The sequence below is a fragment of the Elephantulus edwardii genome, unplaced genomic scaffold (genome assembly GCF_000299155.1).
Source record: "Elephantulus edwardii isolate Elephantulus edwardi_28Jun2011 unplaced genomic scaffold, EleEdw1.0 scaffold00238, whole genome shotgun sequence".
Taxonomy (NCBI): Eukaryota; Metazoa; Chordata; class Mammalia; order Macroscelidea; family Macroscelididae; genus Elephantulus; species Elephantulus edwardii.
The window spans coordinates 602,826-618,225 of record NW_006399988.1 but is presented as its reverse complement, the minus strand read 5'-3'; the positions used below and the strand labels follow the sequence as shown (position 1 = coordinate 618,225).

Sequence of the window (15,400 nt, the reverse complement as noted above, 5' to 3'; positions counted from 1 at the left end):
GCTGGAGAAGAGTACTGAATGTACCATGGACTGCCAAGAAAACAAACAGATTCATCTTAGAGAGGATTAAACCAAGGTACTCCTTGGAGGCAAGGATTCTGGGGCTTCGTCTGACATACTCTGGACATGTTGCCAGGAGGGACGGGTCCTTGGAGAGGGACATCATGCTTGGGAGGATGGAGGGACAGCGCAGGAGGGGAAAACCCTCTATGAGATGGACTGATTCGGTGACTGGGGTAATTGGGATGGGCGTGTCAGAGGCAGTGCAGTTGGCACAGGATAGAGCAGGATTTAGGGCTGTTGTGCATAGGGTCGCTATGAGTCGCAAACAACTCGACGGCATATAGCAACAACAATACTTAACTTGAGAGGGACTGGAAAGCATTATGCTAAGTGAGCTAACAGTCCAATATGGACAAAAACTGTATAAATCATTTTTATAGAATGTGTCTGAGGATCCAAGGGGGAAGATGAGAGCAGAGGAGAGAGAATGGGCCAGAGTGTGTGTAGGGGGGTAATTATAGGGTTGTATAATTTGATGAGTGGAAGGAGAGGTGACAAAAGGAAATGAGAAAGATCTGGTGTGAAAAAAAAATGTTTAGGAACTTTGTTAAGTAAACCAGAATAAAATAAAATTGCATGTAAAAAATTTAAAAAAAATTTATTCTAGATCATATCTTGGTTCCTATGGATTTTCAGTTTCTTCGACCTCAATTTGAACTTGCATATGACTATGCTAGTCTTTCCCTGACCTAGTTTTAACTGCTAATATTGACCTTCTCCAACTATTTCTTCCATAAATACAGTCAATCTGATTTCTATGTAGCCCATCAGGTGAGATCCGTGTGTACAGTCATGGTTTGCGTCTTTTAAAAAATATATTTGCAATGAAGAAATCATTGTAAATACAAAATCCTATCATTCTATTTCAGCTTCAGTTCTATCACCAAACCCATATTTTCCAACTATTATTCCTCCTTCACTGTTTCCAACTTTTGCATTCCAGTCACCAATTATCATTAACACATATGGACTGCATGTTCAGTCAATTTCACACTGCAAGATTTGGTAAAAATTCTCAATTTCTTCCTCTTCGGCTCTAGATGTACGAGCATACAGTTGAATAATAGTCTTGTCAATGGGTCTTCTTTTATATGTATGAATATTATACTATCACTCACAACATTGTATTTCAGGATGGAATTTGAAATTGACTATTTTTACTATAAATGCAACACCATCTTCTTTCCATTTTTTATTCCGAGCATAGTATACTATATCATTATCATTATCACTATATCATATATCATTATTATATGCCTAGTATTTCATGCATTCTATTTCATTTTTAACAATTTCGTTTCCCAACATTCAAGCTTCATACATTCCATGTTCCTATTATTAAATGACATTTGTCATTATTTTTTCTTATTTCACATGACTTCCAAACTGGGTTCTAACACTACACCACTCTAATTATCCTCGTTCCTCTAATTTACATAGAGTTCTCAAAGGCCTGTTACTTAAGAAGTGGATGGCCAATCCTACTAAAACCTGTCTACCCTGGGTAACCCTTCTGGCATCTAACACACCAGTGGCATAGTTTTCAGTATCAAAGCCATCTCAAGTTATCTCAGTAGAGCAGACAAATGTTGTACCTCTTAGAACAATGTTGTCCCCAAAGACAACCAACTGCCAATTTTGTTTGTAATTCTAATAACAAATTAATCTTCACACCAGAACACCTGCTTGTTAACCAAAAAAATTACTAATTAGTTAACTAAATAATTTTTATTTAGTTAACTGATCCAGTATGGGCTGGAAGCCTCTTGTTTAAACCAACCAAGACTCAGTGGGCAGGTCTTTATATATTTAAAAGTTGGTTGGGTCCTAAGTGTCTCCAGTTTGAAGCCTTTGGTGTGAAGTAGTTGGATTTTTGGAAGCTAGGATATTTTGTCTGTCAGATGTTGTTCCAAAGCTAAGCATCCAAATTAAGACAAAGTAGGAAGGAGACTTGGTCATCTACTTTCAAAACCCTATGTACAATACAGCACACATAGAGTAGAATAACAGATATGGCAACTGAGGCTGAGCCCTCAAATTTCGAAACACCAAAGAAGAGGAACAGTTGTAAGCAGAAACTAATAACTAAAATGTGGAATGTGAGAAGTATGAATGTAGGAAAACTGGACATTATTAAGAAAGAAATGAAATGCATAAATATTGAAATATTAGATATTAGTGAAACAAGATGGACTAGCATGGGACATTTTTAATCAGATATGTTCTACCATGCTAGAGATGAAAAGGTGAGAAAAAATGAGGTCGCTTTCATAATTAAAAGGCCATTTCTAGATCCACCCTGAAATACAATATTGTCAGTGACAGGATAATATCCATATGCATTTAAGGAAGACCTATTAATTCAAGGAAACCAATCATTTAAATTTATGTACCAACAACCAGAGCCAAAGAGTAAGAAACAGATGATTTCTACAACTTTTGCAGTTAGAAATTGATTGAACATGCAAGCAAGATGCATTAATAATAATAATGGGTGACTGGGAAAAGTTGAGAGCCACAAAGAAGATCAACAGTCGGAAAACATGGAATTGGTGACCAAAATGAGGAATACAATTCTGATCAATGATTTATTCATTGCAAATACCTTTTATAAGGAACATAAACACAGGCTATATGCATGGATTTCACCTGATGGAATACAGAGGCATCAGACTGATTACATGTGTGAAAGGAATCGTTGGAGAAGTTCAATGTCATCAGTGAAAGCTAGGCCAGGTGCTCACTGAAGACCATCAACAACTCATATAAAAGATAAAATAAAGCTAAAGAAGGTCAAATCAAATCCACAGGAATCAAAATTTGACCTTAAGTGTGTCCCACCTGAACTTAAAAGCCAACTCATGAACAGGTTTGAGGCCATAAACACAAGTGAACAAAGACCAGATGAGCTGTGGGAGAATATAAAAAACATCATCCTCGAAGAATGCAAAAGGTCACTACAAAGAGAGAAGAAGAAAAGACCAAAATGGATGTCAGAAGAGATTCTGAATATTGCACTAAAGACAGAGAAACCAAAGCAAAGGGAAGAAATACAGGTGTTAAGGAGCTGGATAGAAGATTTCAAAGAGCAGCATAGGAAGACAAAGCAAAGAATTTTAATGAAATGTGCAAAGAACTGGAGTCCAAAATTCAAAAGGGCCAAACTCATTTAGCATTTCTTAAGCTGAAGGAACTAAAGAACAAATTCAAGCCACAAGTTGCAATACTTAAGGATGTTATGAGCAGAATATTGAATGACTCAGGAAGCATTAAAAGAAGACAGGAGTATATAGTCATTATACCAAAAAGAATTAGCTGACACAGAAGAATTTCAAGAAACAATATATGATCTAGAGGCAATTGTGATGAAGGAGAAATCAGGCTGCTCTGAAGGACTCGGCAAAAAATAAAGCCCCAGGAATTGATGGAATACTAATAGACTTATTTCAACAAACAGATGCTGCCCTGGATGTGCTCACCAGGTTGTGCCAAGAAATCTGAAGGCCAACTACCTGGCTAACTGACTGGAAGAGATCCATATTTATTCCCAGTCCAAAAAGAGATCACCCGACAAAGTGTGAAAATTTTCATCACCAATATCACATACAAGCAAAATTCTGCTGAAGATGATCCAAAAATGACTGTAACAGTACAATGACAGAGAACTACCAGAAATATAAGCTGGGTTTAGAAGGGGTCATGGCACTAGAGACATTGTCGTCAATGTCAGATGGATCCTGATAGAAAGCAAAAAGTACCAGAAGGATATCTATTTGTGTTTCATTGACTATGCAAAGACATTTGATTGTGTGGATCATAATAAATTGTGGTTAACCTTGAGAAGAAGTGGAATCCCAGAACACTTGGTTATGCTTATGTGAAGCCTATACTAGGACCAGGGAGCAGTCCTCAGAATAGAGCAGGGAAACACTGCATGGTTCAAAATCATGAGGGAGTGTATCAGGGATGCGTCCTGTCTCCATACCTTTGTAATCTATATGCAGATCATTTGGGAGGCTGGGCTTTATGAGGAAGAATGTAGCATCATGATTGGTGGAAGACTCATCAACAATCCACGTTATGCAGATGACACAACCTTGCTTGCTGTAACTGAGGAAGACCTGAAGCACTTGCTGCAGAAGGTCAAGAACTGTAGTCTTCAATATAGAATTGAAGCTCAACATCAAGAAGATATATATTCTCACAATTAGGCCAACTGGCAGAACCACGATAGATAAAGACAGAAACAATCAGAACTTGCTTGGCTCCACAGTAAACATTCTTGGCACCAGCAGTGAAGAAATCAAAAGACAAATTGCACTGGGAACATGTGCTGTGAGGGACCTCTCCAGAGTACAGAGAAACAACTATATCATCTAGAGATTAAGGTGCGCCTGATACAGGTCATGGTCTTGCTATGCATCAGAGGGCTGGACAGTGACTAAAGATAACAGAAGAAGAATTGATACCTTTGAGCTGGAGAAGAGTCTTAAACATACCATGGACAGCCAAGAAAACAAACAGGTCTGTCTTGGAGTGGGTGAAACCAATTTTCTTCTTGGCGGCTAGGATTTTGAAGTTCCATCTCACATACTCTGTGCATGTGGCCAAGAGGGATTTATCTTTGGAGAAAGACATCATGCTCAGAAGGGTAGAGGGACAGCGTAGGAGAGGAAGACCTCAGATAAGATGGACTATTATAATAACTACAGCAATGGGGGTAGGGATGTTGAAGTCAATGAGACTGGGTCAGGACAGGGCAGGCTTCAGAGCTGTTTTTCTATAGGTCATGGGCAACTTGACAGCACTTAACACAACAGGATATTTTTATTTATTTGACAGCTGGGTTTAAACTGTTTGGTCAGGTCAAGGTACAACTTAAAAAAAACACCCAAAACACAGAGCGATCTAGTGGTTAAAAACTGCACTTCAATCCCAAAGGCATGTGGTTCAAATCTATGAGCTGCTCCATTGGAGAAGGATGGGCAATGTTCAGAGAGATTGTCTCTGAAACCTGTTAGAGGGTCAGCTATGGTTCGGTTCTGACTGAAACATACACAACAACAACAGTTGTTCATACAGATGACATCTTTCCTTCCAATCTAAGGACATATGAACTAATTATCAACATGAATTAATCTTCAACATCCTACTTGTTTACGGGACTAAGTTAACAAAGGCATAAAGAAAGAACATTCACATTAAATAACAACTTTAATTTTCATTTGGAAATTTTAAAAAGGATAAAACAAGTAACATTTAAAAATATACTAATTTAATACTACCTAATACATCTATAATAAAAATAAGAAATCTTATGTCAAATGAAAACATATGAAAAACTTTAAAAATAAAGATATGGAGGGAGGTTAATTGTACAACAATGAATGAACATTTAAGAAAAAAGTGAACTGGGAGAGAAGGAAGGGAGGGAGAGAGGATAAAATGTACAAGAATGAATGAATGAAAATCTAACCTTTCTGTAAACTTTTGTTAAACTCACAATTAAAATTAAAAATTTAATAAAACAAAAATATACAATAGTGAAGAAATTCAAAACAGTTATCAGAAAAGATTACTTAAAAGATTTATAAGAAGACACTTTAAAATCCATCATCTCTTATTAAATCCCACTTTAGAACAATGTGGAAGAAACTTTCAGCGTATCAGAAAATTTTTTTAAGATATAACAGAAGTAAAGCTCTTTAAAAGGGCCCCATTTTATTGGCTGACAGCAATTTGAAAACAACTTGATTGATCAGGAATCTCATGACAATACAAATAATCAGGAAGAAAGACTGATGTCATAATAAATCCCAGACTCAGGCAATAATTCTCACCTGTATTTCTTTCAGTTGTGCCCTCAATTTGCTTTCCTAGCCAGTAATCTAGTAAGCCATCACCACGAGCCCCAGGTGAGGAGCCCTAGATAGCAGGACATCTTTTCATTCTTTTTTTTTATTGTTGTTGTTGTTGTTATGTGCCGTCGAGTCACCTGCGACTCATAGCGACCCTGTGTACAATAGCCCTAAACTCCGCTCTGTCCTGTGCCAATCGCACTGTCTCTGACACTCCCATCCCAATTATCTCAGTCACTGAATCAATCCACCTCATAGAGGGCCTTCCTCTCCTGCACCGTCCCTCCACCCTCCCAAGCATGATGTCCCTCTCCAAGGACCGGTCTCTCCTCACTACATGTCCGAAGTAAGTTAGACGGAGCCTCAGAATCCTTGCCTCCAAGGAGCCACCCGGTTTAACCCTCTCCAGGACAAATCTATTTGTTTTCCTAGCAGTCCATGGTATTCTCAGTACTCTTCTCCAGCACCACAGCTCAAAGGCATCAGTTCTCCTTCTATCCTCCTTTGTCATTGTCCAACTCTCTGATGCATAACAGGTGATTGCGAAGACCATGGCCTGTATCAGACGCACCTTAGTCTCCAGAGAGACACCACTGCTCTTCAGCACTTTGGAGAGGTCTTAGTTTTAATGAACATTTACAGAGATTTTGGGTTTTCATTCATTCATTGTTGCAATCTTTTCATTCTTTTGATCAAGTACTTACCATCTCTTTCAAAGCATCATATAGTCTCCTCAGGAAGTCCAGGAACTGAGGAAGGTGAGCACATGTATCTTGCTGGATTTCTAATATGGAGACCTGGTCCCATAAACAAAGTTTTCTCATCCAAAACTGATAATCAAAAAAAAGGTCTTCTGAATTTTGATCCATCATAGAATTGAAAGTGGAGTTCTCTCACGCTGGCCTGCTGAGCTCAAAGCTGACCTCTGTACACATTACATCTGCAAAAAGAGGAGAGGGAAAAAAATTTATAAGTCCCTGCATTATCCTGTGATAAGGGAAAAGGGGATTAGAAGGAACTAAAATAGCATGTCTTCTCTGCTACAATCATCACTGAATTACTTAAAAATATGTCACTCAGCTGTAGTTCTGATTTTGATCATCTGAAAGTCTGTACTACGAATAACATCATTAGACTAAAAAAAGCAACTAAAGCTCCATGTGGTTGTGTTGACTATGATTCACAGTGATCCTTTGAACAAGGACTCTGAACCTTGCCTCATTCTGAGCCAATCTCACTGTCTCATACACACCTGACCCCATTGCCACAGCCACTGTGTCAATCCACCTCACCTAGGGTCTTCCTCTTCTGTGCTGACACTCTACCTTTCCAAGCATGAAATCCTTCTCAAAGGACTGGTCCTTCCTGGCAACACATCCAAAGTATGTGAGACGGAACTTCAAAATCCTTGCTTCCAGTTTGGCGCTTCCTCAAAAAGGTAAACATAGACACCCTGTATGACCCAGCTATTGCACTAAGAGGAATATAACCCAAAGAAATCAAAACTGAGACACAAATGGAGATCTGTATACCAATGTTCACTGTATCATTATTCATGACTGAAAAAACAAAACACGAAAACAGCCCAAAATACAACCACAAGCGAACAGACTGAGAAACTGAGGTACATTCACACATTGGAATACTATGCAGCACTCAAGAGCAACAATTTAGAAAATGCTATACAACTTGGGAGAGACTGGAGAAAATTATGTTGAGTAAATTCACTCAGTGTCCTAAGGACAAATACTGCCTAAGACAATTATTGTAAAAATAGAAAGATAACTAGTAAAACATGTAACCCAAGGAGGTAAAATGTGGGAGTAGAAAGGGGAGAATGGGTAGGGATGAAACCACAGGGCTGCACAGTTTGGTGGGTGGAGGGAGGGAGTGAAGGAAATGGGAAGGATCCAGTGAGGACATGAAAAACATGGTAATGATGGGCAAGGTTCGATGGTGATAAAGGATATAAAACATAATGCATGGGAACCAATTTATGAAACACAATGTGAATGAAGAAAAGTGTGAAACAGTATGTATAGAAACTTTATAAGCAAACTCATTTCATCCTCTCCAGGACAGAGCTGTTTGTTCTCTTGGCAGCCCATACTATGTTCAATACTATTTTCCAGCACCACAACTCAAAAGGCATCAACTCTTTTTCTGTCATCTTTATTTACTGTCCAGTTCCCAGAAACACAGCAATCAGTAGAGAAAACTAGGGCCTGGATCAGGTGCATCTTAGTCTCTCAACTGACATTGTCCCTTTTCAGCATTCTGGAAAGGTCTCTCAGAGCAGATTTTCCCAATGCATCTAGTTTTTTTTATTTCCTGACTGATGGTGCCAAGAAATGTTGATTTGGAATTCAAGATGAAATAATTAACAACTTCAAACCTTTATCAGGATATTCCCTTTTGTTCTGGTGGTGAGGATCTCTTTTTTCATGATGTTGAGATGCAATCCTTACTGAAGGACATAATCTTTGAACTTCTGCAGCAAACACTTGACGTACTAAATTTGGGTAAGCAAAGTTGTGTCATCTGCATAACACAGGTTTTTGAAGTTTTCCTCCAATTCTGATGCCAAATTATTCTTCATGAAGTCTAGCATCCCAAATGATCTGTTCTGCATATGGATTGATACATCCCTGATGGTTTCCTTTCTTGATTTTCAACCATGTAGTGTTTCCTTGCTCTATTCATAGAATAGCTTTTTGGTCTAGACATAGGTTTCCCATGAGTACAGGCAAATGTACTGGAATTCTCATTCTTGTCAAAGTTAGCAAAAATTTGTTGTGATCCAAAGTCAAACACCGCTGCATAGTTAATAGAATATCTACAGACATCCTTCTACTACACTCTATTTTGTGTCCTGATTCATTTTGTATAAGAAATTATTTCCATAGTGCCTCTTCTAAATCCACCTTGTATTTCTGGTGATTCTCTGTCGACATACTGTTCTAATTTTTTTTTTATGATCTTCAGAAAGATATAATTTGCATGTGTTATTAGTGATATTAGTGCTTGTTAATTTTCCAAATTCTATAGGGTAACCAATGTTAGGAAAGGGAACAAATATGGATCCCTTCCATATAGGCATATATAGGCAAAACCCTCATGGCACATGCTAATTATAAATAAAAAGCACAACTGATAATATCTTTTTTCCCTTAGGTTGGAATTTTGTATAGATATATAGTAATATATAGAATAATTAAGTTCTATATTCGTAACAGTAAAGACATGTTTCCCTGATTGTTTCCATGTAAGTCCATTTATATTTTTTCTTTGCTTTTTTAAAATTGATATTTTAATGAAAGTTTATAGAGAACTTGAATTTCCATTTAGTCATTATTGCACATTTTTCTCCCTGCCCAACCTTCCCACCAGTTTCCCTTTCACTTTGGGAAAGAAAAAAAAATTCTCTCATTGTTACACAATTCACCAAACCCCACCCCAGTGTACTTTACTATTCAGCTCTTATTCTGGACTCTTGTCACGCACATAATACCTAATCATATATTCATTTTAAACAGTTCTCTCCCTCATCTGTTTCAATGCACTGTACATTACTTATCCCCTCTATTCACAGTTTAGCCCGAAAAACTATGTCAGTCCTATTTTATAACAGTGGCAGTATTTTTCTTTTTGTGACTGACATATTTCATGAGTTCCTTGTTTTTCAATGCAGCATGTGATCTATGTTGCACTGTATTCCATTCTGTGAACAGACCACAACTTCTTTATCCACTCATTTATTAATGGGCACTTAGGTTGTTTCCAACTCTTTGCTACTGTGAATAAAGGAGCAAAAAAACATAGATGTGCACATATCTGTTTGGATGGGAGTTCTGGTTTCTTTAGGTTATTATTTCCAGAAGTGGAATTGCTGGGTCAAATGGTATTTCTGTTTCCAACTATTTGAGAAAACATCATACTGCCTTCACTCACACCAACAGTGAATAAGGGTTCCAGTTTCTCCACAACTGTGCCAGCATTTGTTGTTTGCTGCTCTGTTGAATTTTGCTGTTGTTACTGAAGTGAGATGATATCTCATAGTTGTTTTTATTTGGATCTTAGAGCTAAGGATTTTGAACATTTCTTCACGTGTTTGTTCACCATCTGAATGTATTCTTTTGTGACGTGTCTGCTCATAAAATGTGCCAATTTGACAAATGGGTTGTTTATGTTGTTGGAATGCTCGAGTATTCTATATAAGTCCCTGATTAGCCATGCCATTACTAAAAATTTTTCCCAGTCTATGCCTATCTTTTGTATCTTCTTGGAGAAGTTTCTGGATGTGCATAGGAATTTGATTCTTAGAAGGTCCCATTAGTCTATTTTATCCTCTCCTGGTTGTAGGTTTTTCAGGATGCTTGGAAGACTGTTCATGTGTGGATTAGGGCTTCTAAAGTTCTTCCAAGCTTTTCTCTAGTTTAGAGTCAGTCCTTCATTTTAGTCCTAGGTCCCTGATCCACTTTGAGTTGGTTCTTATGCATGGTATAAGGGGTTGGTCTTTTTCTGGAGATAGTTTTCCAATTTTGTCAACACCATTTGTTAAAAAAAAACTGTTGTTTCCTCACTTAACTGATTTCTTCTCCTTGTCAAAAAGCAGTTGACCATAGGTAGATGGGCTGATTACTGGGTTCTCAATTAGCTTCTATTCCATTGATTCTATGTGTCTGTCATTGTACTAGTACCATGCAGTCTTGACCACCATGGCAGTGTAGTAGGATTTGAAATCAGGGAGTGAGATGCCTCCTACCTTGTTTCTCTTTTAAAGGAGTGCTTCGCTTATTCGGAGTCTCTTTCCATTCCAAATGAAATTGGAGATTCCCTTTTCTATCTCCTTGAAGAATAAAATTGGTATTTGTATTGGGATTACACTGAAGGTGTAAACGGCCTTTGGTAGAACTGTCATTTTCACAATATTAAGTCTTTTTATCCAAAGCTAGGCATATTCTTCCATTTCTCCAGGTCACGTTTTGTTCCTTCTAATAATGTTTTGTAAATTTCTTTGAACAGATGCTTTGTGTTTCAAGTTAGACTTATTCCCAAGTATTTAATTTTGTGATTAGCTAATGTGATGTGTATTATTTTTCTTCACGGCACTTCTGTATTCTCTTTGTCACAACAGAACTATCCAGTTGATTTTTGTATATTGATCTTGTATCCTGCCATTTTGCTGAATTGGTCAACTATATCCAGTAGCTTTCTTGCTGAGATTTTAGGATTTTCTAAATAAACTATTATATCAAAAAGATGGAAAGAAGATACTGAGTCACTGTATCGAAAGGAATTGGAAAACACAGAATAATTCAATGAAACAACATATGAGCAAGAGCCTATGGTGCTGAAGGAAGAAGTTCAGGCTGCTTTGAAGGAAATAGCAAAAAATAAGGACCCAGGAATAGATGGTATATCAATTGACATATTTCACCTAACTGATGCTACCCTGGGAGTGATCACCAAGTTGGGCCAAGAAATTCGGAGAACAACCACTTGGTGAACTGACTGGAAAAGATCTGTATTTGTTCCCATCCCAAAGAAGGGTGACCCAACAGAGTGTGGAAACTATAGAACAATATCATTGATACTGACATGCAAGCAAGATCCTACTGAAGATTATCCAAAAAACGACTGGAACAGCACATCAGCAGAGAACTGCCAGAAGTCCAGGCTGCGTTTAGAAGGGGTCATGTTACTAGGACCTCTCCAAAGTATTGAAGAGCAACGGTGTCTCTCTGGAGACTAAGGTGCATCTGATAAGGGCATGGTCTTTGCAATGAGTTGTTATGTGTCAGAGAGTTGGACAATGACTAGGGAGGATAGAAGGAAAATTGATGCCTTTGAACTGTGGTGCTGGAGAAGAGTATTGAGTGTACCATGGACTGCTAAGAAAACAAACTTATTCATCCTGGAGAGGCTTAATCCAGGCTGCTCCTTGGAGGCAAGGATTCTGAAGATTCATGTGACATAGTCTGGACATGTTGTAAGGAGGGACTGGTCCTTGGAGAGGGACATCATGCTTTGGAGGGTGGAGGGACAGCGCAGGAGAGGAAGACCCTCTATGAGATGGATTGATTCGGTGTGGGACAGGTGTGTTGGAGACAGTGTGACTGTCACAGGATAGAGCAGGGTTTAGGGCTGTTGTACACAGGGTCACTATGAGTCACAAGTGACTCAAAGGCACATAACAACAGCAAGTACCCATTCATGTTGAAGCAAGGTGCTGTTCAGTTTCCAAATGTGTGGGGTTTTTTTACTCCTTTGTCCTCGTTATTCATTTCTAATTTTGTAGCATTGTGGTCTGAGAAGATGTTTTGTATTATTTCCACGATTTTAAATTTCTATGATTTTGAATTTTTTCCTTGTGACCTAAAATATAATCTATTTTCGAGAATGTTCCGTGCACATTGGAGAAGAAGGTGCTGGGTACAATATTCTTGGCTGACAGTTGTGTTGACTGTTCGATGTATGTCATTCCACTGTATTTTTCCTCACACAGTTTCTGTTGAGAAATAGGCACTTAATCTTATTTGTTCTCCCTTATAGGCTACTCTTTGTTTATCCTTTGCTGCTCTGAAAATTCTTTTCTTTAGTTTTGGCAAATTTGACTATGCTACTATGCCTTGGTGTTTTTCTTAGGGGGTTTATTTTACCTGGTGTTTTCTCAGCTTCTTAAATATATATTCTCTTACTCTTCATTAATCCTGGTAAGTTTTCTTCCAGCAATTCTCCCACAACTTTTTCGGTGCCTTTACTTCTTTCTTCCTGTTCTGGGATTCTGATTATGTGCACATTATTTCTCTTGATGGTGTCCCACATTATTTTTAGGTTTTCTTCTTTTTCGTCATTTTTTGATTCTGCTTTTTGTTCTAGTAGGTCAGTGGTGACAATTCTATCTTCTATTTCACCATTTCTATTTTACATCTCTTCAACCCTGTTCATGTTTCCCTCCAACATGTTGACAGTATCTGAAACGCTGTACTTCATATTCTGAATAGTAGTTTCTTGTTTTTCCAGAGCCTCTAAAACTTCATTTATTTTATCTGCATTGTTTTGGATTGTTTGCAGTTTTGTTTGTTTGTTTTGTTTTTAGCTTCTCCTGCTTTTTGCTTACAGTGTCTTATAATTCTTCAAGTTTGTCTTTGTCCCACTGAAAACTTGATAATATCTTTTAAAGACTGATCTATTTGAAAATAAATAGGAAGTTAATTTTAATATTTTAATGATGGAGAAAATTTTTAAAAACCAGAGGTATTTAGTAATAGACTGTGCCAAGGAAAAGTTTTTTTTAACTTCTTACAGTTTTGGTTGTGTTGTTGTTGTGATTTCTTTAAATTTTTTGTTTTTTGTTTAATTTTATGGTGGTTTACTTGCTTACCAGATCTTTCCCCTTTCCTTTATTCACCCATCCCTCCACTCACCAAATTGTGCAACCCTATGTTTAAACTATACCCTTCTTGGATCGTCGTACTCATTCTACAACGATCCTACACAGCATTTGTCATTATGAGATTGAGTGAGTTCAATTAACATAATGCTCTCCAGTCCCTCCATGTTAGGTAGTAATTTACAAATCATTGCTCCTGCATGGTACATAGTATGCCACTGCATTGTTGTTGTTGTTGTTAAGTGTTATCGAGTTGCAGGCGACCCAATGAAGGAGAGTGTTCAACACTTGTGTGTCTTTCATCCTCTCTCCAGGTTCATGCGGTTTCTGGAGGAAAGCTATTATGGAAGTGGACGCTGCTTTTGCTTCCAAGCTTGTTTTAATTGGAGAGTTTCACCCAACACTGTCCGCCATGGGTAACCAACCATTAACATTTGACACATCAGCATTTGACACATCAGCATCACAGTGTTCAGCCTCACAGCAACCACAAGAAAAGAAGGAAATGGAATGCATAAATGTTTACCTTCAAGACACTGGTGAGATGAGATACACCGGCATGGGGCATTTTGAGTCAGATGATCATATGATATATTTCTCTGGAGATGAAAAGGCGAGAAAAAAATGGGGTTGCTTTCATAGTTAACAAAGTAATTGTGTTAATGTACCATAATTTTTGAATCCATTGGACTGTGGTTGGACCTTTGGGCTGTTTCTATGTTTCTGCGATGGTGAATCATGCTGTTATGAATATTGGTGTAAAAGTTTGTGCCTCAGTTCTCATTTTCTTGTGGTATATTCCAAGCAGTGGAATAGCTGGGCCATGTGGAATTATTATGTTCACCTTTTTTAGGAAATGCCAAACTGTGCTGCAGTGTTTCTACCATCTTACTATTCCAACAACAGTGTTTGAGAGTTCTCATCTCTCTACATCCTCTCCAACATCTACTGTTGCAGCCCCATTAAACTTTGTCACTGCTACTGGAATGAGATTGTATTGCATTGTGGTTTTTATTTGCCAGTGATTTTGAGCTTTTCTTCATGTGTCTTTGACCACCTGAATATCCTCCTTTGTAAAAAGTCTTTCCACGTCTGTTGCCCATTTTGTAACTGGTGTATCAAAAGTTTTCTTCTGGAGGCCCAGGAGTATTCAGTAAACTTTCTTTATGAGACCCCTGTGTGAGATGGTTTTGCCAAATGTTTCTTCCCAGTCAGTAAGGTTTTCTTTTCTATGTTGGAGAAAGTTTGTTTTGTTTTTTTTTATGAGCACAGAGATTTAATCTTTAGAGGTTCTTATACATCAATGTTATCCTCTTCACAGTGTGCATCAGGCTGTATTTAGCAATCACTTTACACCTTAGACTATGCCTTCTAAGCTTGGTCCGTTTGTCTCTTATGGATTTGGGCTTTATTCCAAGGCAATTTTTGTGTAGATGTACATCCTATTTCAGTTTTCAGCAAGGAGCAGTCCAGTTTTGCCAGTACGATTTGTTGAAGAGGTTGTCATTTCCCCATTTGACAGGCTTTAATTTATTTCAAATATCAATTGCTCATAGATAGATGGGTTCATTTCTCAGTTTTGTTCCACTGTTCTTTGTGCCTGTCATTTTACCAGTGCCATGCTGTTTTGGTTACTGTAACTTGAGGAGTAGGTATTGAGGTGAGGGAGTATTATGCCTCCCACCTCATTTTTGTTTTTCACAAGTGCTTTGCTAATTAAGAATCTCGTTTCTTTCCAAATAAACCTGAATACTCCCATTTCAATCTCCCTGAAAAGTGAATTTGGTGTCTGTATTGGGACTGCTTTGAACATGTACACTGCTTTTGGTAAGAATGTAATTTTCACAATACTGAGTCTTCCTGTCCATGAACAGGGAATATTTTTCCATTTCTTCAGGTCTTTTGTTTCACAAAAATGTTCTGTGGTTTTCTTTAAATAAGGCTTTTCTGTCTCTAGATAGATTCACTCATAAGTATCTCAATTACTCATTGGCTATTGTAAATGATATTGCTTTCTTGGTTTCCTTCTCTGAGTTCTCTTTATTACTATTGAGGAAGCCCACTGATTTTTGGATTTTTTTTT

At 37.8% G+C, this 15,400-nt stretch overlaps 1 protein-coding gene across 1 annotated transcript in view; it reads right to left on the bottom strand.

Moving 5' to 3' along the window:
• The window catches only part of FANCC (Fanconi anemia, complementation group C), a 388,004-nt gene extending 381,214 nt beyond the window's left edge, over positions 1 to 6,790 (bottom strand). Inside the window, exon 1 of the mRNA XM_006898875.1 lies at positions 6,626 to 6,790. Coding sequence (XP_006898937.1) covers positions 6,626 to 6,790 — 165 coding nt within the window. The remainder of the gene's footprint in view (positions 1 to 6,625) is intronic.
• Positions 6,791 to 15,400: the final 8,610 nt, after the last annotated feature.